The 24,883-nt window shown below is 44.1% G+C and overlaps 2 protein-coding genes and 1 pseudogene across 6 annotated transcripts in view; all 3 read left to right on the forward strand.

Annotated features, from left to right (window-relative positions):
* TDP1 (tyrosyl-DNA phosphodiesterase 1) overlaps window positions 1–10,174 on the forward strand; it is a 92,646-nt gene extending 82,472 nt beyond the window's left edge. For 3 of the 4 annotated variants that reach the window (XM_042990332.1, XM_042990335.1, XM_042990334.1), the window contains exons 17-18: window positions 390–722; window positions 6,593–6,677. In XM_042990332.1, the coding sequence (XP_042846266.1) occupies window positions 390–478 (89 nt within the window). In that variant the 3' untranslated portion in view covers window positions 479–722; window positions 6,593–6,677. Of the gene's footprint in view, window positions 1–389; window positions 723–6,592 lie in introns of all 4 variants that reach the window. The other variant, XM_007094970.3, reaches the window with a different exon arrangement.
* Window positions 10,175–15,490: 5,316 nt separating this feature from the next.
* The window catches only part of KCNK13 (potassium two pore domain channel subfamily K member 13), a 115,494-nt gene continuing 106,101 nt past the window's right edge, over window positions 15,491–24,883 (forward strand). The window contains exon 1 of one of the 2 annotated variants that reach the window (XM_042990356.1): window positions 15,491–15,543. The gene's annotated coding sequence lies outside the window, so the exon portion shown is untranslated. Of the gene's footprint in view, window positions 15,544–24,398; window positions 24,537–24,883 lie in introns of those variants that run through there. The other variant, XM_042990355.1, reaches the window with a different exon arrangement.
* On the forward strand, window positions 17,955–18,951 carry LOC102952885 (annotated as a pseudogene).

The following is a 24,883-nucleotide window of genomic DNA, read 5'->3' on the forward strand; positions in this document are numbered from 1 at the left end:
GTCCCCAGGATCCCTCTGCACTCTTATTATTAAGGACCACGAAGAGCTTTTATTTACATGGGTTTTTAGATCTCTTGATGTTTACTATATTAGAAATTAAAACCAAGAATTTTGGTTAGTTTTAAAGTAATAGTAATAGACCTAATTATATATATACACACACACATATATATATAATTTCCCCTCCCCGCCCCAAAAAAAAGAAAGTGAGGAAAATGGCATTATCTACAATTTTTGCAAACCTCTTTACTAGTTGGGTTAATGAAAGATAGTTAAATTCTCATAACTGCTCTGTTGTGATAGGATGTAACAAAGCATCTGTACACTCGTGAAAAAGTGAAAATAAATAATGGCTTAATATTTTGATGAAAATAATTTTGACTTCACAGATACCTCCCATCCTCTTAAAAGGGAGATGCCCTGGCTGCCCAAGGCTGTGACTTTCTTAAAGGCAGTGACCAAGTATTTTCCGTCATAGAAGGTCATTGGAATGTTGGTTCGGGTTCGTGGTGTTTTTGGAGGCAAGCTGGCTGGCATGAATGGCATCCGGTTCTGACCCAGCCCCACAGGCTGCAGGGCCACTTTCCTCGGGCCCAGAATGTCTGTCTTTGAAGCGAGTTCACACTTACTAGACTCACATAGAGCGGATGTATAATCAGGATGTGCTTGTTAATTTAAAATGGCGAAAGGTCCTATTACAACCAGCGTATTTCTCCTGGAAGGTAGGTGCCTACGCAGAGAGCCAGACCATAGTCGACCGTTTTTGAGTGAATGCTGAATCTGAACGGGAAAATCTTTGTTCTTGATTGGAAAGTTTTAATGCCCTCACGCCATTAAGATTCAAAATCTCTAATTCCCTAACAGAGTCAGCCTAGCACGGTGGGTCCCTTTCTTCCCTGGACGGTGCTGGCTGCATTCTAGATACTGCCCCACCCTCACTCACCCTTTCTGGCGTTTTCATGGTAACCACACCAAACCTGCCCCTGCCAGTGGACCTGTTTCTTAGGTTGTACTGACACATCTGACCCAGTTTGTACTGTCTCCTGCTGTTAGTGTGCCGGCTGCCTCTGGCGGGTGACTTACAGCTATAAACAGTTGTGTTGATAGTAAATTTCAGAAGGCTTTTCTTTCTCCTTTTTTCTAAGCTGTGTATGTTTGAATTCTCTAAATTTGTTAAATCCTCTAAATTTGTTGTATATTCATGCATTTTCATTTTTCACTAGCAAGATTATATCGGTTTTGTCACAATTCCAGAAAATCTGTACCCCCACCCCACCCCCTGCACAAGCAAATGAAAACTACTGCTAGAGAACCAGGCTGTGTTTCTGTGTTGCCAGCTGTGCAACTTACTAAGTGACCTTGGGCAGTTGTTTGCTTCCTCTAGGCCTTAGTGTCTCTATCTATAAAATGGGAAAATAAGAGTGTCTACTTCAGAGAGTTGTTGAAAAGAGTAACCAAGATGCTATCTTATCTGTCAAGCACCTAACACCGTATCTAGTGCAGAGTTAGCAGTTCATAAACGTTAGCTATTGTTGCTGTTATTTAAGATATCCAGGTCAGTTCCTGGCCCATAATGGTGGATCAGTGTTCATTTTCTCTCCTTCCCCTTGGTGAGCTGATGATGAAAAGAGCCTAAGGCCTGTGCAGGGCAGTCCCTGAATTGCCCAGTGTCTCAGGACATGAGCGTGAAGTCCTCTCCTTCCACCTGCTGGCTTTACGCTGTGGCTTCATCTTTTCTCCCCTGTCTGTTCTTCATGTTCCTTTTTTTTTTTTTTTTTTGCCTTAAACCTGAATTCTGAATAAGCTTAGCGGAGGTGGGGACTGACTGACTTAAGCTTGACTTCCCTTAGTCTGGCCTTGGGCTATGTACTTTCCACCCCCAGCCCAGAACCTTGGGTAGAATTCCACCTCCTCCACTTAATCCTAATCTCCAAAGGACTTTGAAAGCAAGAACGAAAGAGATCAAGGAGCCTTAAAAATATCCCCGAGTTTCTTCAGTTCCAGTAGAAAAAGCATTCCCCAGGGGTGCCTGGGTAGCTCAGGCAGTTGGGCATCTGACTCTTGATTTCCACTCAGGTCATGATCTCATGGTTGGTGGAATCGAGCCTTGAGCTGAGCTCTGTGCTGACAGCTCAGAGCTTGCTTGGGATTCTCTCTGTCCTGCCTCTCTCTGCCCCTCCCCTGCTTGCATGCATGCACACACATGTGCACGCACGCTCTCTCAAAATAAACTTAAAAATTAAAAAACAATGGAACATACAGAACTTCAGAGGCTTTGGTTATATTCTATTAAGTGATCTATCCCCCCTTTTTTTAAATACATACAGTATATGTATGCAGTTGGCCCTTGCACAGTGCAGGGGTTAGAGGCGCACCAACTCCCAGTGCAGTTGAAAATCCACATATAACTTTTGACTCCTCCAAAACTTAACTACTAATAGCCTACTGTTGGCCAGAAGCTTTACTGATAGCATGAAAAGTCGATTAACACATACTTTGTATATGTATTATATACTGCATTCTTAGAATAAAGTAAGCTAGAGAAAAGAAAATGTGAAGGAAATCATAAGGAAGAGAAAATACACTTAGAGTACTGTATATATTTATTGAAAAAAGTCCACGTGTAAGTGGACCCATGCAGTTCAAACCCGTGTTGTTCAAGAGTCAACTACAATATTCTTTTCTTTGAATTTCTGACATAATTTTAGATTCAGAAAAAAGTTACAAGTACAAAGAATTCCCATGTTCTCTTCACCCAGGGTCCCCAAATGTCAGTGTTTTAGAGTATTTGCATATCTCCTTTCTCATGTTAACTTTTTTCTGATCCATTTAAGAGAAAATTGCAAGCAAATACTTCAATATATATTTCTTAAAAATACTCTTACATAACTACAGTACAGTTATCAAAAAGAATTAATACTGATCCAGTACTATCATCTACAGAATTTATTCGTATTTCATCAGTTGCCCCAATAATGTCCTTTATAGCAAAAGGGAAGTTCCAGGTTACGTGTCACATTTGGCCATCGTGTCTCTTTAGTCTCCATTAATTTGGAACAGTTCCAGAAGCTTTTTGTTTTATGATAGTGACACTTTGCTGAGCACAGGACAGTTATTTTATTTTATTTTTTAACATTTATTTAAAAAAAATTGTTTAATGTTTATTCATTTCTGAGAGACAGAAACAGTCTGAGCATGAGAGGGTCAGAGAGAGAGAGGGAGACACAGAATCCGAAGCAGGCTCCAGGCTCTGAGCTGTCAGCACAGAGCCCGACGTGGGGCGCGAACCCACAAACCACAAGAGTAGGACCTGAACCGAAGTCAGACATTTAACAGACTGAGTCACCCAGGCACCCTTCACAGGCCAGTTATTTTATAGTCGGTGAGGGACGTTCTACATTTGGTTTGTCCACTGTTTCTTCACAAGTAGATCCAGGTTGTGTACTCTTGCCAAGAATACCACAGAGGAAATGTGTTTTTCTTGGTGCATCATATAAGGAGCCACGTGATAATTACCTGATTACTGATGAAGTCAATATTGATTATTTGGTTAAGGTGGTATTTGCCAAGTTGTATATACCTTTTGCAGGTTTAGTATATTTCAGATTTAAGTTTTAAGTGTGTGGAACTAAGCTGATGAGCTGAGTATGTAATTGCTCATTTGAAGAGGTCATTAAAACCTTGGCACATGTGATGCACATGGTCTAGATTAAGCACATACATAGTGTATGATTATTTCTCTCAAGTGCTTTAAACCATTGGTTCCCATATAGTTTAGCCACTCCCCCTACTGCTTGATTCACTTGCAATAATTTCTTGAATTCCGAAACTTCAGTCTAGACCTATCAGAATTATTGCTAAATAGTAGAGGCAGATTCATAAACTGTTTTTGAAAGGGAAACAGCTGATTGAACTTTCTAATCCAAAGAAAATGCAAAAGAAGTCATATAAAATCGTTGATACACTTTTAAAGACCTGTTTTTGAAAGCTCTTTGGAAATGAGGACTTTTTTTTAAATCAGAGAACCAGGAAAGGTTTTTAGACATGATTTTGATCATCTCTGTTAATAAAATCTATTTTTGTTTCATAGTACAAACAGAAGGCTGACACCAAACGTCTAGCTTAGCTTTTTTTTTTTTTAAATATTTATTTATTTAGAGACGGGGCGGAGAGAATCCTAAGCAGGCTCCACGCTATAGGCGCGGAACCTGATGCAGGGTTTAATTCACAAACCATGAGATCATGACCTGTTCATCTCCCTGGTTTGAGCCCCTTCCCACTAGACATTGTCTTCTACATAGCTGCCATGCATATCTTCTATCACACTCCTGTTTTAAATTGTTTCATTGTGTCCCAGGAAAAAGACAGCTTCTCATCCCAGACTCTCAGATCCCAGACTCTGTGTTAAGATCACCTTTAGAACTTGGTAAAAGCGTGTATTGCCAGGGCCCCGCCCAGACCGACTGAAACAAGGTCCCTCGAGGTGGGTTGTGGAGAAGTGCACCAGCAGTTGTCACGTCAGCCAGCTTTGGGAACCACAGCGCAGACGTGAGGTTCAGAATTCCAGGACCGTGGCCTGCCTGCTTGTGTGTCTGCCCCGCGGGACTGCACCCCCGGGGACCACAGCCTTGTGCCTGGCTCCCAGCCAACACTCAACAGATCGCTCAGATCTGTGCATGCCTATATGGTGAGGCACGTTTTTCTCCCATGGGACAATTTTGGGGGGCTGCTTAAAACAGGCTTTCCTCTAAGCCCCGCAAGTATTAACGCTGATTTCCAGGAATAATGGGCAAAAAGACCCAGCAGAGAGAGAGCCAGCATGGCAGGTGATCAGCTCACAGATACCGACATTTGCTCACTTACAAAGCAGAGTGTCCAGAGATTTGTGAATAGCACGGTCACCTTACTCGATCATTGTTGGCCAACAGGGAGAGGAGGAAATGCAATGGTGGTCTCGAAGTTACTGGCTGACTGGCAGATGGGTGCATCACAAACCCTGCATTGGTGGTGAATCTAATAGCCGCTCTTACAGCAAGGATCCTGAGGTGCTCTGCCTTGGGGATGAAGTAGAGCCGATGTTACCAATAGAGCAGTTTGCGGAAAAGACGGGCGAAGTGTAGCCGCAGAAGAGGTGCTCCCAGTGGGAGACAGTTGGTGCCCTGCTGAGGCTGGTGTGTAGCTGCGGGGAGTGTCCAGCAGCATCTTCCCGGGACTCCAGCCCTGCCAAACCCTCACCTCTTACGAAGCGAGCTTGCAACACAGTTCCACACGGGCCGGGCTTCTGGCTTTCTAACAAGCTGGTTTAACTGAGTGTGTGGTTTCGGGCTTTCGCACTCTCTCAAGGTCAAAGAGGAGAACAGAGTCCTGGTAGCTTGTTGCCATCTTTGGCATCCTTTCCCTGCGCGTCCCGCTGGATGCTGCTCTGCGCGTGCTGGCTCTGCAATTATTCCACAGATGATTCAACACTGAACTGTGAGGAGAGCCTCGCATTGTTTGCCAGGCCATCCTCTGAGCTACCGTGTCACCTCTCTGTTCGGGAGGAAGGGAGAGCTTCCCCTAAGAGCGGGCTGGCAGGGCTGAGCAGCTGCTCGTGTGGATGGTGGTTTCAGGCTCACCTGCCGAGTGGTTGGTTCCCTGTAAGCACTCAGCCTTCTGGAGTTGTGTATTTGATACTCAGTGGGGAGATTCCATGGGGATTTACTTTTCACCCTCGCAGCATATTTACACCCTAGGCATATATGGTTCTTTTGAATTGGTTTGATTCTAGCAGCAGTGAAGCATGGTAGAAGTGATTTGTTCAGATTTTTTTCAATTTCTGAAACCTCAGTTAAAGGGGGGAACGTTTGCATTTCGGAGCACCTGCAACATGTCAGGAACTTCTACAGGTGTTCTCTCATTTATGTTTCACAGTAATCCTGGGAGGTTGCTTGTGCAGCTAATTCCCATTTCACAGATGAGGAACCTGAGGCCAACATTTGAACATAGGTCTTCAGGGTTCTTTCCATCGTGTCGTATCAAGGTGTGTTGTCTTCTTCAACATTGCCCTGCAGTCATTATAGGAACTGCCTCATCAGTTCCTAACCTAAGGAGCAGAACGAAACCATTTCACGGATGTGAAAATGAGCCCCTTGGTTATATGTGACCATGACCATGCCATCTGTTACTGTTGGTTTCTCCAGCTTCGTAAAAGGAGAAAATAATAACTGCCCTTGTTAAGGTTCTTTCTCTGCTGGACACTACATGGCTTTATCTCTTTTAACTCTCGTGACAGTCCCACGGTGTAGGCACAGATAAGGACTCTGGGGCTGAGGGAGGTGAGGTCACTTGTCAGTTTAAGTGACAAGCCGGAATGTACCTCCTGGCTTCTGCTTGCCTGTTTCCACATTCGCTTGCCTGGGCCTTAGCACAAACCTTTACCGACAGCCTTTGTCTGAAATGGACTATTGTCTGGGGTTGGTTCAGAAAAGCTTTTTGACAGTTCGTAGACTCCAGCACATGGGTGGTTTTATCCTACCAGGTAAGTGAATTTTTTTAATCCTGTTCAAATAAGTGTTATACATATGTAATATGTTTTTTCTGCCCTGCCCCCCAGATCGGCCATGGATTTGGAATATTCCTTATACCAAAGCACCAGATACACATGGGAATATGTGGGTTCCCTCCTGAGAATCTTAAAGTACTGTGGAATTTAGGTTTAAGGCATCAAGCCCCAAATATTAGATGTTGTTTGTACTGGACGTTCACCCTTAAGTTTTATCTACACCCCTACAAAACTGCAAAACTCACTCCTGTGAACATGGATGCTGGTTATACTTTTAACGGTCATTAACAGTGTCACTAAAAAAAAAAAAAAACTCTTCTAAACTTTGGAATGAAAACTGGACAGCGTTAAGAGAATATACGTAAAATCATCCTCTGAGCCATGTGGGATCTCACGGTGGTGCCAGCTCTTCTGAAGATGGACTCTGTGTGTCGCGCTCCATCGGGAAAGGCGCTCTGGATTCAAACGCAACTTGTCAGGGAAGAATGTGATTGTCCGCTTATTACCCAGCCCGCAGCTGTGTGTCTCAGGGCTGCCGGACGTGTGTCTGCGGGGGTCCGTGGTTGGCGGAGGTTGGGGCGGCTGCTGTTGAGACGCCTGGGTCCTGCTGCCTCTCGTCTCCCCGCAGCCTCACGGGGCTTGTCCTGCTCCCGGTGCTGTGCCGGCCCCCTCTCTGCGCACGGGCGGGTCGCGCTGCCCCTTACCACCTGCCCTTTCCTCGCCCATTCCTCCCAGTGGAGCGGTGTCTCTTTCATCCCCACAAAATTCCAGAAAAGACACACAGAACCATACAAAAGTACAAGTATTGTACTTGGAGGAAACCCTGAAAGATGACCTAATTTGGTGCCTTTGATTCACAAGTGAGGAAACTGAGGCCCAGAAAGGTTCAGGATGACCCCCCCCCCCACCACGCCCCCCATCACATAGCTGGTTTGGGTCAAAGCTTAGAGGGTCTCGCTCTGCTTTATGTTCCTATGTCCTTCATACTTAGAAATCAAGTTCTCCTAAGATGTAGACCCTCTTTTTTTTTTTCTACATGAGGCTGATTTCATTTTGTCACCACCTTCATCTTTGAAGCGTGTTGAATGTTAATTTTGAAAGATTTTTGAAGATAGCTTTTCAGACCGTTCCTCAGAGGCCTACGATTTTCACCTTTAGGAGCCAGCAGGGTGGGCGGGGGTGCGTTGACAGAGAAGACAGCTGCGGGCCTCCACCCTCGTCCTGTCAGAGCAGCTCTGCTTCGCCTATTTTAGATTGTGGGATTCTGTCAAGGATATTATCGACGGGTGTGTGCGTGCACGTGTTCTGCTTTTTAAAAAGTTGAAAAGCCATTGGTTAGTTTAACCAGTTCATTACCCAGGTAAGAAGACGAAGGCTTAACCCTTTTCCGACCATGCCTTCTACTTCCCAGAACATGCAAACCCTACATCACGTGAGCCGGAAGGCATTGGGAAGGCACCCGGGGCTGGCCCGGAGTGGGTGGCCGGCGGTCTGTTGTCTCCAGAGGACTGGCTGAGGCTCCTGGCTGGCTCAGAGGAGCGTGGGGCTCTTGGTCTTGGAGTCATGAGTTCAAGTTCCATGTTGGCTGTACAGATTACCTAAATAAAACTTAAAAGCAAAAAAAAAAAAAAAAAAGATGGGCAAAGTACCCCAGGATTCTCACCAGCATGGTGGTCCCATCCTGGGTGGGGGTGGGGGCAGCACCGAGCAGGCCTCTGTCAACAGGAGCGGTGTCCCCAGGACTGAAGAATCAGCCTGTTCTACAGCGGGATTCAGCCTGGGCTGTGTGGGGTGGGTTCAGCCCACCAAGAGGGCAGCAGATGGACAGCGGTCACAGCCCCCTGCTAGGAGGCACTGTGTGGAGTCAGACACGCAGGCACGTCGCTCGTCTGTCTGCTCCACGTAACTGCAAGGTGTGTGGGAGCTCAGAGCTGGGCTGGGACTGCCGAAGTTTGAATCCCAGCCCTGTCACTTGCTGTGTGACCTACACCAGGCTGTTTAACTTCTCTGTGCCTTGGGCCCCTCAGCTGTAAAATGGGAGTGGTGTCAGTCCTTGCAGATGGTTGAGAGTGGGGAGTTACTACTATGTGAAGATGCTTGGTGCCCGCACAGAGCGAGAACTGTCCAGGGATTGCTACTGCGGCCGCCATACTTGATTCGTTAGCACTATCTTCATTTTCCTGATAAGGGACTCATTCAAAACGGTGAAGTGTTTGTGCAAGGTCACACTTCCAGAAAGTGCTCTTACCAGCATTTGAACCCGGGGCTGGCAGGATCCGAGTCCTCTTTTCTGCCAGGTGGTTCAGGCTTCCAGGTAACATGGCGTCTGAGGAGATGGGCAACCTTTACCCCCCAGGGTGTTGTAGACAGATCCTCTCACAGAGCACAACCAGCTGGTACGGCATGTCAGATTCTGATGAAAGTTTCTAAATGCTCACTTATTTTCTGTATGTGTATATACGTATATGTGTATACGTATATGTATATATATATCGTTCTGTATATGTGTTTATGGTTCATGGGCCATACTTAAGGTAACATTCCTCCACACCCCACGGGGACCCATAAGAGCCCAATGGAAACAAGTTCTATAGAACAGGTGGGTAGGTACATCAAGGTAACATTAGGGGAAGTCCATAGTCAAGGGTTATGCACTCCGGGTGTCCAGGCCTGACTGCTAACAGCAGCCTCCTGTGCCCCTTGTCCTGGTCAGCATGGGCTCAGGGAAGGCAGGCCAGCTTAGGGTCAGTAACATGAGCTTTCTGGGCACAGTTGATGGCACGCGTGGAAAATAATGCCCCAAGAGTAATCAACATGGGAACACAAAAAAACAAGTTCTATCCCATCTGTTCCTTTTTTTAAATGGGACTGACTGAATTGCCCAAAGTGCTACAAAAAAGCATCAAACATGCCTGTTAATGTTTGAGGAAACCCACGTTGGGGTTTAACAGTCCTTTCTCCCTGCCTCGAGGAACCCTTGCCCCTAGTGCCTGCCTGTAGCTGCCTGCTGCCTTCATCCTTTTCCCCCACCTCCTCCAACCTCCTTCAGATCGCATGGCAACGCTGTGACTATATATCTGATGAGGGCAAACATCCACATCAAAATGCAACTTCCTGTCTTTTCATAAACTTCTATAGATTTATTGACTTATCAAAGAGTTCCTCAGGGCACCAGGGTGGTTCAGTTGAGCATCCGACTCTTGATTTTGGTTTCTCCTTTTACAAAGGTGGAGATGTAGCCTAAAGGTCTAAACGAGATTTTGATTCCCGATGATGAATGTCAACAGAATATTCTGAATGCTTGAGCGTTTAAAGAGACCTAAAAAATTTTGAGGCAGAAAATAGCCCCTGCACATAGCAACTTAGGAGAAGTCACTTGCCATTTTGGCAGGAGGGTTCCGTGTCCCCTTCACGTCCGACGTATTCCTTTAGGAAGAAAAGAATGGTCTTCCACCAGCTGCTTTCATGGGGTGACGGAGGGAGAAGGTTTTTAAGTCCTCACACTTCTGGAAAAGGCTGCCTGCGTTTAACTATAGTTGATATAAATCAGGCTTACAGGTCACTGATGGGCGGTGGGGTGGGGGGGGGGGTGCACCTGGGTGACTCAGTCGGTTAAGCATCCGACTTTGGCTCAGGTCCCGATCTCACCGTTTGTGAGTTTGAGCCCCGCATTGGGCTCTGTGCTGACAGCCTGGAGCCTGCTTCAGATTCTGTGTCTCCTCTCTGCCCCTCCCCCGTTCACATACACTCTCTCAAAAATATTACAAAAATTTTTTTAAAGTTCATGTATTTGCAAGGCTGTCATTTTCCCACGTAATGTAATAGCCAATGTTTCCTGAGCTCTTCCTGCCTCCACTCCTATGCTTGCTTTATATTTAATCCTCACGTCCTTACATTTAATCCTTCTGTTAAATAACATCCATAAGGTCCCGCAGTGCAGTGGAGCCCAGCTTTGTTATCCTGGGTTCTTGTGTAGAAGTTCTGTAGTTATCCTTAACAGAACTTCTGTGACTTCCAATGAATATGGTTTCTGCATCAGATTCAGTATGTGAAAACAAGGATCTTCTATGTGATTTTGTCACAACTTTTTTCCACATAAGATAAAAAGTTTACTCTCTAGGGAAATGACAGTAGTCCATGTGAAACCATTTTTGGATGATCTGGGTGTTTGATTCAAATCTTAGGACATTTTAGTTTCTCATAACTGAAAAATCAGCTGTAACTCCTTGACAATTCAAGGAAGGGAATTCCTTGAAAATGCTTGCTTTTAACTGATGGATACCTCAAAAAAGTTAGGCATTCTTTATTTACATTCACAAAATGTAACAATTGCTGAATGATATGACAAAGTATGGTGGCAAAAGTCTTCAGCATAAAAAAAAAAAAAGTCTGCAGGAACTCAAACTGGCAAAACTAAAATAGACTGTTGTATAGGATTAAATCTAAAATTCTGTTGACAGTATGCTATAACTACACATGCCTAGATACCATAATAAAATTTTTGACAAGTTTTCCAAATTTAGTAGCCTGCTTTTTTTCAAGCAATATCCAGGACAAAATACTATAAACAAAACTATAATTTCTTCGTGTTTTTATTTTTTTTAATGTATTTATTTTTGAGAGAGAGGGAGATACAGAATCCAAAGAAGATGAGAGAGCAGGGAAGGGGTGATGTGCAGCTATGTGTTCCTGGGAGAAGAGCGGCAGTGCCCACAACCAGGACCCAACATGGAGGCGGGCTGATCCCCGAGTGGTAACCTAGACCAGCACTTATGTGTGCCAAATACTGTGCTATATTTGTATTGGTGAATCTTAATAGTAACCCAGTACTATTACCACCCCCCACTTTACAGATGGGGAGACCGATTATTGGTCCAAAGTCACAGCTGGCAAGGGGCAAAGCTGGGATTTGAACCCAGGCAGTAGGCGTGGCAGATGTTCCCAAGCTGCAGCCAAGGAGCAGGCCTCATCTATGGGATACGTAATTGTAGCTACAAAACCAAGTATGCTTTCATGCACTGTAATAACAAATCATAGTTGGCGTGACCGAACCAGCCAGGAAACGCTGCATTAGTATTCAGGGCTGAGCCACTGAATTAGAGCAAGAGCCTGACTGTGGAACTGGTTCCTTTCAAGTGAGAGCATTGAGGGCTGAAAACTTTGCCATGTTAAGTACGTTCTGTTAACATCTCTGACTGAAACCTGGTGTTTCCACAGATTAGATCTAAAGCACAGAGCAGAAAGGACTATGCCAAGTGTCAAAAGAGAAGGCAGCAAAGAAAATGCCGGGGAGGAGGAGGGCAAGAGTCAGCCCAGGAAATGAAAGGAGGGTGCCTCATGCAGTAACGAGGGTGGCACAAACAGATATGGGGCCAAAGCAATGCAAGTCACAGTAAAGCCTGTATTCTGTACAGAGTTCCGATCAAGTCCATCTCAAAGCAGAATCCAACTGCTGCGTCTCAAGTACACGCTGTTCTCTTAGGCCTACCAGAAGCCCTGCCAAAACTAACCAACATTAATCATTCTAAGACACTGGACCCTGTTCCCTTTGTAGCTAGTCTTTCAGAGCATTCCACTTGGATTTATTAACAACCAGAAGGCATCCAGACTAGTCTTTTTAATACACATAAAGAGAAACTCAGAAGGGAAAGGCAAGGGAGAAATTGGCATCCATAGGGAATTTATTACAGGTATAACCAATCAAAGGTGACTATATACATCCCACTTTGGGGCAGGTGATACTAACCTCATTTGATAGGGTGAAAGTCAAGGTCACAGCTAGTATGTGTTCCTTTGTGGCCCTGAGGACACAGATGATGCCACTGTGCATGCTCTGGTAGCTCTTTGTTCATAGGTGCTTTGGAAATTAACATGGTAGCTGAATGCTGATTGTGTTTTCTTAAGGTAATTGACCTGAAAATTTAAGAGTCTATTCAATAATTTATCGGTATATTTGTGAAAGAATACGATGCTTTTATAGTTACAGAAACCAGATTCATTAAGCTTAAATGATGAAAGAGACTTTAACAGTGTCTAACAAATGCTGGAGTCAGAGGATCATAATGTTAATAGTCTATCTCCAAGTCCAGAATATCTGCTTTCAGGAATATGAACGTCATTCTCAAGTAAGCCTTATCCACCTGGAGGCTGAAATACCCTCTGCCCCCACCCCACTCCAGGATCCCCCATTACTTCCAGGTAGTTATTTTAAAAAAGAAAACACTTCTTTCCCAATAGCTCTGGCAAAAGTCACTGACACACCTCACTCAAGCACTCCAGATTAGGGGACAGCCCCTGGCGAGAAGGGTGCAGGTGTGGAGTTCTCCAAAGCCCAGTGGAAGATGCCTGAAGTCCACTCCAGAGCAAGAAGTATCTCCAGGTGAAGTGTCAATATTGTGCCCGGAGAACCTTTCTATGTCCCATCCTTAAGTAGTGTGTGCAAGTGTGCCGATTTTGCTTAAAAGCGAGGTAAACCACGAAGGAAATTTTCAAGTCTACGTTTCTCTTGAAGGCTGCACAAATAAGTAAATCTTTATAATCAGAGTGTTCTGAGACAGTGGTTTTTCATACTGTCAGTCACAACCTTTTTGTGAATCATGAAATCAATTTAGGGAGTCATGACTAGCAGTTTTAAATATAGTAGAAGGTCTCTGTACTTCAGGGCTCAGGGTTATAATATAAAATGTATTCCTTCCCAGGTTGCTAGTTCTACCACCCTGAGTGAAGACGGTTTCGTGGGTAATGGCTTGAGATTGACAAGCCTGAGAGGGGACTCAGAACTGTCTGATCCCAGCTCCGCTCCCTCCACACCATGAAACAGTAGGCAAGTCACGTGATGCCTTTAAGTCTTCATTTTCTCATCTGTTAAGTGGGGGCTAATACCTACCCTTCCTGCCTCGTGGGATTGTTTTAAGAATCAAATGAGACGGTGCTCTTAAACACTGGCAAGAACCCCATATATCTAAGTTGTAATGATTCTTATTCTCAAAAGTGCTGAGAACTGGCGATCTCTCTCCGGAGCATTTAGAGGATGGTAATTCAAGTATAGAAAACAAAAACCACGCCCTTGGGAAAATTAGCATTTTCCCACAAATACTGAGTTTTTTTCATGTTTATTTTGAGAGGGAGTGTGCATGCGAGCGGGGTTGGGGCAGAGAGAGAAGGAAAGTGGGAGTCTTAAGTAGGCTCTGTGCTCAGCGCGGGGGGGCGGGGCACAATCTCAAGAGTCTGATGCGTAACCCACTGGGCCACCTAGGTGCCCAGACAAATACTGCTTCTCAACTACTAAATGCAATTTATTTCTGGAAGACAAGTAGATTTGGGTCTTGGCTGCAGCAGGGTAACCATCAGGCCTCTGGATTCCACAGGAAGGGGACTCTGTTCACAAGGAAATCTGCATCCCTGGACCTAGTCTCTCAAACACCCTAAACAACTCCACAGAACTGATCTGTGTACTTCTGCCCTAAAAGTACTGTATCCATGTGGCCTGCTGCCTGTTGTGTGGACTGAGGGTGTCACTGAGGAGTCCATGTTAATGTGAACCCCAAGGGTGAGTTGACATTTCACCCATGGAGGAAGTACATTTTACAAATGAAGAAACAGGTTCTGATAGGTATGGGCTCCTGCCCCCTGAACTCCTCTGATGCCATAACAGGCTCAAGAGATGGGCATCATCAATTGTGCTTGGACTGGTAGAATCCACCTTTAGGTAGGAGAATGGATTGTGTGGTCTCATTGAGCCACTCAACACCTTTCTAGAGATAGCCTGGGAACACTTCTGAAGAGCCCCAGCCTGAGCCCCGGCTCCACTTTTCCCTTATTTTCTTCTCTGGTCCTCCCGGACATGTATGGCCACGGATGGCCTCTCTTCCTGCTAATTCCTATTCTTGGAGTGGAACCCTGGTTCCCACTCAGAGCAGAAGTGGGTGGCCTTAAAAATGAGAGTAGGAAGGGTGCCTGGGTGTCTCAGTCTGTTAAGTGCCCTACTGCATCTCAGGTCATGATTTCACAGTTCATGAGTTGGAGCCCTGCGTTGGGCTCTCCCCTGTCTGCACTGTGCCCGCTTTGGATCCTCAGTCCCCTTCTCTTTCTGCCCCCCCTGCCCCTCCCCCCTTTGCATGCACGTGCTCTCTCTCAAAAATAAGTAAATATTAAAAAAAGTGCAGGAGTGAGGAGAGAGGATTGGCTGCATGACAGAACTTTTGGAGCAACAGAAATACTTCTATCATGATTGTGGCATTGGTTACATTTTACAAAACCCCTTGAATTTATACACCAAATTGGTAACTTTTCTTGTAAGTTACAGCTCAATAAAATGGATTTTTAAAACTCAGAGAATGCACAGTTCGGATATCCATTCGTTGTATATAAATTTTACATTAAAAAAAACTAAACTGAATTCTAGTTAATAATACCTATGGCTGAAGGATTTAGGGGCAAGTACTAATGGCTGAAGTTTACTTTGAAATGCATAGAAATACGGTGTATTTATGGATACAGTTATGATAAAGTCTAGGAAATTTTAATTGTACAATCTAGGTCACCACTGTAAATTTCTTGTACTTTTGGCGTGTGCTTGAAAATCTCATTAAACAAATGTTTTGGGCTGGGTGGTTGTACCTGGGTGGCTCAGTCAGTCAAGTGTCCGATTCTTGATATCGGCTCAGGTCGTGATCACAGGGTCCTGTGATTGAGCCCTGAGTCAGGCTCCGTGCGGAGCGTGGAATCTGCTTAAGAAGCTCTCGCTCTCTCCTTCTGCCCCTCTCCCCCACTTGTGCTCTCTCTAAAAAAAATAACAAAAATAAAAATGTTGTGGGAGAAAACAGATAACTTCAGGTTTCTGGCAGGGCCGAATATCTCCAGTTGAACCACCTCTTTCAGAAGTAAACAACATAAGCTCTGGGGGGGCGGGGGGGAAGTCTTCAAAAACCAGCGGCTCAAGGGACTGAAAGCAGGCAGAAACTGATGGGGAGTCGACAACTGGAAGAAAGGCACCACATGAGGTGAGTTTCCTGTTTTTGTGTGTTTTGTTTTTATTTATTTTTTAACCACTTTGGGCCTGAGGTCAGCTCTCAGTCTGCACCATGCAAGGCATGTAAACATCCAGTGGAAATCTATAGTCTTGCTGCCTGGAAGACCCAGAGTACAGGGCTTGGAGCAACCATAGCCTCTGAGCAGGAAGAGGGAAACAACAGAAAAGAGCCAGAGAGAGGATTCCCAAATTCTGTGTATCTGGCTGACCAAATATCTGGCTGACCAGTGAAATGTTCATGCACAGCTAAGGCTAAAATAACTGAACCAAAACTTGAGCTATTTCCCATCGCAAGGGGAGACATTATGTAAGAATAATTATTATTTTCAGAGGAACATAACAGAATTCAGAGTTTCTACAGCTTATCATAAATTATATATCAGTTAACAATTCTTAGCATATGATCCAAATCAATACATAATAAAAACACATGGCTCATTCTCAGAAGACAGGCAAAGGAGACCTACCCAGAAATTGTAGTCAAAGATATTTAAAACAGCTAATAAAATTGTGTTCAGTGTAAAAAAAAACAAACAAAAAAAAACCCACGTTGAATGAAAAGATAGCAAATCTCAGCAGAGTGATCATTTTTAGAGAATTGGATGGAAACTTTAGAACTGGAAACTATCATATCTGTGTAGTGGGGGGAGGGGAGCGGTTCCCCCCTGTGCGCTCACATGACTACCACACTCAAAACACTTGTGCTCAGCAGATGTGTGCAGGTGTTTCCCATGTCAAGCAATTCTGAGATGCCAGCCAGGTGTCCTCCAGCTGAAATTCTGACGCTGTCTACTGGACGTGCCGTCGGATCTCACAGGGACAAGGCTCAGTCCCACAAGGCTGCCCACCCCCCTCCAATGCCAGGTGCAAGTCTAGGTTGTCAACTGTACTTCTGGCTCCTCTGTCCTCTGTTACAAATCTGAGGTTCCCATTACCCTTCCTCAGATTTAATTAATTTTCTAGAGCAGCTCAAAGGGCTCAAGGGAACACTTCCTGCAAGTTTGTTAAAGGAATGATAAAGGACACAGGTGCACAGCCAGGTGAAGCCGTATCTAGGGTGAGATCTGGAAGGGTCCTGAGCGCGCAGGAGTACCTGTCCCTGTGCAGTTTGGGTGCATCACCCTCCCTGTGTGATGTGTTCACCAACCTGGAAGCTCCCCAAACCCTGGACTATTGGGGTTTTATGGAGGCTGCCTCACAGAGGCACGATCAATCATAAATTCCATTTCCAGCCCCACTCCCCCACCCTATAGAATGGCGGGGGGGGGGGGGGTGCGGTGCTGAAAGTTCCAAGTTTCTAATCACAGTTTGGTCTTTCTGGTGACCAGCCCCAGTCCACGAACCCACCCAGAGCCACCCCATTAGAACTTAAGATGTTCCTAGTGCTGTGACCACTTAGGAATTTACAAGGGTTTCAGGAACTGGGGGCATGAACCAATCTGTGCATTTTCTGTTTTCTCACAATCTGAAATTAAAAGTTTCAGTAGATGGGCTTATAGCAAAATGGAGATGACAGAGGGGTCAGGGAACTTGAAGACAGAAGTTACCCAATCTGAAGAACCAAAAAAAATAAATAAAAGCTGAAAATCGGGGCGGGTGGGAATTAGACACTTGAAGGATAACATCTAACGGTTTAACTTCGATGGGGCTGGAATCCTAGGAGATGAAGTATGGGGCAGAGAAGCTATTTAAAGCAATAATGGCTAAAAATTTGGTGAGACACAAATGTACAGATTCAAGAAGTTCAGTGCATAAGCAACAGGGCAACACACAGAAACCCCCACTGGGTGCCTCCTACTGAAACTAGTGAAGACAAACAAAGACAAATCTTGAAAGCAGCCAGCAGGAACAGGAACAGCGACCTGACAGCCGAGCTCTCCTCAGGCACACGAGGCCAGAAGACAACATGAAATGTTTCCAACGCGCAGAAGGAAAGGTAACCTCGGCAATGTATATCCTATCCAGCGGAAATATCCTTCGGGAATGAAGACAAAACAACCACATTATCAGATGAAAGAAAATTAAGAGAATTAGCAGACCTGCACTGCAAGAAATGCTATCGTTCATTCTTCAGGCTGAAGGAAGAACATACCCTAGAGAAGCTCAAATATTCAGGAGTGAAGGAAAGTCATCAGAAAGAACAAATATCAGGGCGCCTGGGTGGGGGGGGGGCTCAGTCGGTTAAGCGGCCGGCTTTGGCTCAGGTCATGATCTCACTATTGGAGAGTTCGAGCCCTGCCTTGGGCTCTGTGCTGACAGCTCGGAGCCTGGAACCTGCTTCGGATTCTGTGTCTCCCTGTCTCCCTGCCCCTCCCCTCCTCCCAATCTCTCTTAAAAATAAAAACATTAAAAAAAGAAAAGAGCAAATATCTGCACAAATATAAAAGACCTTTTTTTTCCTCTTAAGAAATCTATTTTGAGGAGGCAGGCTGGGCCTCACACTAGGCGGGTCTGCACCCGGTGAGTGCGCTCCGCATCCCTGTTCTCTCCCCTGTGCAGCTGTAGCACTGGCCTTGTGGGACCACAGTTTCAGCTTCCGAAGAGACTCCGACCGCTCTCCCCCCTCCCCCACCCCGCCCCGCTATACCAGCCAGAGGACAGGAAGCTTCTTTAAATCAATGCTGATTGCAGAAACCGAGGGTCACTCCATTGCAGATGGAAGTTGGAAGCTTCAGAAAGATCTAGAAGAGGTGAAGGTACTGCTGAAAAAGGCCACTAGAAAAAGAGTACGTGCTACCCTTACAACTGAAAAATCCAAGATTGAGAAAGAAACCAAGAACGTGATGCAGTAGGAATCAGAGAAAAGCAGAACTTCTTGACAATGGAAAGCCAGCTGCCCTGGTTGCTCCCATTACAACGGGATATATGGTGAAAATCGGCAATGACTGATGAGATCGGGCAGATAAGGTAATGTAGATTTTCACAGATGTCACCAGAGTTCACCAGCTCATCACTGAGAATGTGCAGGTGCATTTCACAGAGAGGCCATTTGATCTTTTGGTAAAGAATCTAAATGAGAAGAGTTACTCCATGACTGAATAATCTCTTGAAACCCATCTCTGTGGAAGGTGCTTCAAAAAAAGTCAAGACTGTACAGTCCTCACCTTCTGTATAAAGAAAGCGCAAAGCATGCAGTGGGCCTACTTGACTCGGGCTGAGAAAGGACACAAAGAAAAAGAAAAGCCCTCCTGTGACACTGAAACAGATCCTGGTGAGGGACTGATGAACATTCTCCAGAAAATGTATGAAGATGGAGATGGGTAGAATCAAGAGAGAAGCACGCCAAAGGAGACACTGAATTTTGAGCCTTTAAAGTCCTCTTGGGAACTGTGATATGGAAATACTGATGTTTCCAATAAGGAACTGCTGGTGAGCTGCACAGAGGATTTATTTAAATAAAATATGCTTATTAAACACTTCCTCCAAAGATGGTTTCCTTGGTAATCTGGGTATTTTGTTCAAGGACAATATTGCACTCTTGGTGAGAAATGTAAAAAATGCAAGTCTTGTCTAATGATAAAGCCACATTGTGTGTATTTTTTGTTCAGCTAGGAGGTAGAAAATAAGTTATTGTTTGCCTATAAATTCCTGACGTCAATTTCGACCAATGTAAGAATGAATAAATATAAAATCTGAATTTTTGCATAAAAATGTATATTCCTATTTAAGCAAAAAATTGTATTGTGAGGTTTTAGCATATGGAGATGTGATTTGAATAACAACCACAGTAAACGTTGGGAAGAGGGTGGGATATGAACCCGTACAGTTGCAAGGTTTCTATATCTTACACTAAGTTGTACAATAGTAACTCTTAGAGGACCAAGAAAAGCTAATTCCTAGAGTAAACACTTAAAACTAATGCCAAGGCATAGAGCTAAAAAGTCAAGAGATAAAATGGAATTCTAAAAAATATTCAGTTAATCCAAAAGAAGATGGGAAAGGAGGATCAAAAACCAATGGGGACAAACAAAACTAATAGTAAGTGGTAGACTTGAATCCAGTCCCATAAATCACTACATTAATATAAATGGGCCCAACCTATGTTGTCTAAGATGATAGCCACTACCCACATGTAATATTTCAACTTAAATTATTAACATTAAAAATGTAGTTCCTCAGTGGCACTCAAATGCTCAATAGTCACCACCATATCAGACTACTATATTGAACAGCACAAATATTTACAAAATATTTCCATCATTACAGAAATTCTTTTGAACATCATTGATCTAATCAATCGGTTCAAAAGTGTAGATTGTCAGACCTAACCAAAAATAAAACTAGACCAATCAAACAAACCTCAACGATATGCTGTTCACAACTAATCCACTTTAAATACATAAAGAAACAGGATAAAAGTAAATGGAAAAGATACCACACAAATGCTAAGTACAAAAAGCCTGTGGTGACAGATTAATATCAGATAAAGTAAACTTGAATGTAAAGGGCATTACCAGAGATAGAGACATTTCATAAAAATAAAAGGGTTACGGGGCGCCTGGGTGGTTCAGTCGGTTAAGCGTCTGACTTCAGCTCAGGTCATGATCTCGCGGTCCGTGAGTTCGAGCCCCACGTCGGGCTCTGTGCTGACAGCTCAGAACCTGGAGCCTGTTTCAGATTCTGTGTTTCCCTCTCTCTGACCCTCCCCTGTTCATGCTCTGTCTCTCCCTGTCTCAAAAAAAAAAAAAAAAAAAAAAAGTTAAAAAAAATTAAAAAATAAAAAATAAAAGGGTTACTATATCGGTAAGATGTGATAATTATAAATGCTTATACTTAATAACAGAGCTTCAAAGTATATAAAATAAAAAACTGGCATAATTAGAGGGAGAAATAGACAATTCCACAATCATGGGTTGGTGATTTTAATACTCGTCTCTCACCAATCAATAGAATAACTAGAACAAACATCAGTAAAGACTGAAGATCTGAAAAACACTGTCAACTACCTAGACCTAATTGACATTTATAGAATCTACACTATACCCAACAACTGTAGAATACATATTCTTTTCAAGTGCATATGGTATGTTCACTAAGATAGATCATATGTTGGACCATAAAGCAATAAGTTTAAAAAGATTGAAACATGTTGAATATGATTCTCTGACCACAGTGAAAATATTAGAAATAAATGATTTGTCTTAAAAAAACACACACCCAGATATTTGGAAATTAAGCAACACACTTCTAAATAACTCATGGGTCAAAGAAGAAAAATTAGAAAATATTTTGAACAAAGTTCTATGAAAATACAACATACCAAAAATGTTAGGGTGCAGCTAGCACAGGGCTAACAGGAAAATATAACTTTAAAATGCTAATATTACAAAAGAGGAAAGATCTAAAATCAGTGACTTAAGCATCTACCATAAGAAGCTAGGAAAAAGCAGCAAAGTGAACCCAGAACAAGTAGAAGAGTGAAAATAAGAGTAGGAACCCCAAGTGGAAGTTATCCCAGAAATGCAACCTTGGCTTAACATTAGAAAAGTAATTAATGAAATTACACATTAACAGAAGAAAGAAGACTATATGATCAGATGCAGAGAAAACATTGGGCAAAATTCAGCCCTCATTTATGATAAAAAAAAAAAAACAACTCCCAGAAAGCTAGAAATAAAAGGAAACTTAACCTGATAAAGAATATCTATGAAAAACCCACAGTTAACATTCTATTTAACAGTGAAAAACTGAAGGCGTTCCCTTAAGATCATGAACAAGATAAGGATATCTCCTTCCACCTCTCCTCTTCACCATTATACTTAGGTCCTAACCATTGCAGTAAGACAAGAAAAATAAATCTCAGAAAAGAAGAAGCAAAACTCTATTTCAAATGGCATGATTATATGGAAAATCCTAAAGGAATTAACTATAAGTGAATTCACTAAGGTTGCAGGAACCAAGTTAATTTGCATTAAATGTTTATATACTACAGCAGACAGCTGGAAAATGAAATCTTGGTATTTACGATAGCATGAAAACACCTAAAATACTTTACAGTGAATTTACAAAAAGTGTGCAAGACTTCTACATGAAAACTACCCAAAAGACTGAAGTAAATAGAGGAATAAACCTCATTCATTAATTAAAAGGTCAGTACTCCCCAGGATAGTTTCAACACAATTCTAATGAAGATCCCACAAGGCTTTTTCTGATGAAATTAAGAAGCTGGTTCTATAATTTTTACAAAAATGTAGAGGTCTTGTAATATCCAAAGAAAATCTTGACAACACAGTTGGAGGGTTCACACTTCCTGACTTTATGACCTACTGTAAAGCTACAAGCAATCTAAATACTGTAGCATTAGCATAAAGAGGGACGAAAAATGAACAAGATGCAGATTTCTGAAATAAATTCACGCTTGTTTTTTTCAGCAAATGGCATTGGAATAACTGGATATCCATATAGATAGAATGAACCTTAATTCTTGCCTCACACAATATAGAAACAAAATGGATCATAATCTGACTATAAAAGCTAAAACTATAATATTTCTGGGAGGAAAAATCCATGAAAACTATACACCCTTGAGGGAAGTGATGATTTCTTAACATAAAAAAGAGCACCAAACATAAAAGAAATGATTGATAAATTGGATTCCACCAAAATTAAAAACATACCATCAGAAAACATCATTAAGGAAATAAACAGGCAAGCCATGGACTGACAAAATATTTGCAAGATAGGTATCTGAGGAGCGCCTGGGTGGCTCAGTGGGTTGACCAGGTCTTAATCTTAGGGTCTTGAGTTCAAGACCCATGTTGGGCTCCTCACTGGATGTGAAGCTACTAAAAAAAAAAAGTATCTGAGAAAAGACTGATCTACATATATATAAGGAATACCTACACCTCAATAATAAAAAAGAGAAATCCATTTTTAAACAGATATTCAACAGATAACTTACAATATCTCAAGAAATATTTTCAGCATTAATATTCAACAGATAATTTACAAAGGCAGATATGCAAATGGCCATAAACACATTAAGAGAGCAGGCAAATGCAAATTACACCACAATGAGAGAGCACTGCACACCCACCAGTATGTTTAAAATCACAATGACTGATACTGCCAAATGTTTACAAGGATATGGAACATATGGAACTATTGTGCATTGTTGGTTAGTACAGCTACTTTGGAAAAATGTTAAGCAGTTTCATATAAAACGACACACCTCCCCTATGACCCAGCAGTTCCACTCCTAGGTATTTACCTAAGAGATACGAAAACGGATCCACAAAAATTTGTACAAGAATGTTCCTGTTTTAGGATAGCCAAGAAATTCTAATAGCCCCGGTTTCTATCAATAGGGGTATGAATATTCAAACAATAAAAATACTAGCGAGAAAAAGGAATAAATGACCGAGACATATATCATGGGAAGATCTCAAAAATAATAATAATGCTTTACGTAAAGGTATGGAAAGGTAGGATTCCATTTATAATTTTTCTTTTAATGTTTATTCATTTTTGAGAGACCGAGAGAGACAGAGCATGAGCGGGGAAGGGGCAGAGAGAAAGGGAGACACAGAATCCAAGGCAGGCTCCAAGCTCTGAGCTGTCAGCACAGAGCCCGACGCGGGGCTCGAGCTCACGAACTGTCCAAAGTCGGTCGCTCAACAGACTGAGCCACCCAGGCACCCCGGTAGGATTCCATTTATATGAAGATCTAGAACAAGCAAAACTGAGTTCCATGAAGGCAAAACCAGTCCATGGTAGGGGGGAAAAAAAAAAAAAAAGAACAGCGATTTCTTCTGGAGGAATGTGGGTGGGGATTTGCTGAGAAAGAGCATATGGGGAACACTGACCTGTTGGTGACACTTGGTTGATAGGTTGGATAGACAGCTGTTTAATTTGAGCAGGTGTATGCATTTGTCAGAACTCATCTAACAGTACACCTAAGATCTGTGCATTTCACTGTATGTAAGTTTTACCCCACGAGAAAAAAAAAATCTGTAAATATTGAACTCTCCTTAATGATATGTAGGGAATGGTACTGGCCAGCGTGGGGAGGTGGTTGCACGGACGTCTACAAGTTACTTTGAAATGCATCCGAACGAGGTGGGTTGAAGGATAGAAAGAGGAATGGATAAATGACAAATCAAGTATAGTAGAACGTTCATTGTAAGAATCTAGGTGGTGGGTATATAAAAATCCTCTCAACCTTATGTTTGAAATTTTTCATAGTAAAATAGGGAGGGGAGTAATTGCCGGACTTTACACCTGGCTGTATACATGTCTCCATACTCACTACCACCTAAAGCTCTTGCCCCCAATAAGTTAAATAAAACAAGGGCATTCAGGAGTCGGTAACGGAACCGAGGGGATGGCAGATGTATTGGAATCCCGAGCTCTGTGTTTATTCTCCGCTCCTGGAGAGTTTAAGTGGGTGATGGGCGGGCTCTGAGCTTGGGACTACTTTCTCGGGAGGCAGGGAACTTCTACTTAGTTTGAAGATGCCCACGCGTCCATTCCTCTCTGTATCCGTATTCACTCCCACATGCCAAGGGCTGGTGTTTCCGGAGGGGCAGTGTGTGGCTGAGTACACAGGTGTGGGCGAGACGTGTCTGGAGGAGACGGAGCGCCCCCTTCTGGCCCAAAAGGGGCCCACTCAAGCCCGCAAAGCACCCAACGTACCTCTTCAGCACCCACTCCCCGGATCTGCGCGCCCGGGGTGGGAGCGCTGCAGCCCCCGGGTGGGTGGGCCCGCCAAGAGCCCGCACCTGCGGTCGGAGACCAGGGAAGGGAGAGGCCCGGCGCGGCCGGGAGGCGGAGGCCGGGGTGGAGACGCTGCCGCCCGCAGCCGCGTGGCTCCACCTGTTGCAGCGTCGGAGCGAGCCAGCCAGGCAGGGCAGTGCCCGGCGTGGACCTCTGCTCCCAGCGCCGTTCTGCAGAGCAGAGCCGCGCCGAAGAGGGGACCTGAGGACAGTCCCGACAGAGCGGCGCGGAGGGGGCTCTCCCCGGGAGGTGAGAGTCCAGCGCAGAGGCTGCGCCGGCGTCCCCTGAAAGGCGAGGTCTCGGGGAGGGAGCCCCTGGCCCGTTTGCTGGGGAGCCTCGCCGCTGCTCTGCATGGGGTGGGGGGAGAACGCTCTGCGCTGCGCCCCGGCAGCACAAAATCTCTGGCGCTCACTGAGGCGGCCAAGGCCGGATGGAGAGGATGGAACTCTCCAGCCCCCGGTCCTCGGCCCCCTCTTCGGGAGCTGGGGCTGGCTAGGGACGCGCGTTTCACACCCGCGGAGCGGACACGTGGGATCGGAAGACGCCCCCGCGCCGGACCCAAGGGCGCATGGCCCGGGCAAGGAGAGGGAGGCTGC

Source organism: Panthera tigris, chromosome B3 (assembly GCF_018350195.1).
Source record: "Panthera tigris isolate Pti1 chromosome B3, P.tigris_Pti1_mat1.1, whole genome shotgun sequence".
Lineage (NCBI taxonomy): Eukaryota > Metazoa > Chordata > Mammalia > Carnivora > Felidae > Panthera > Panthera tigris.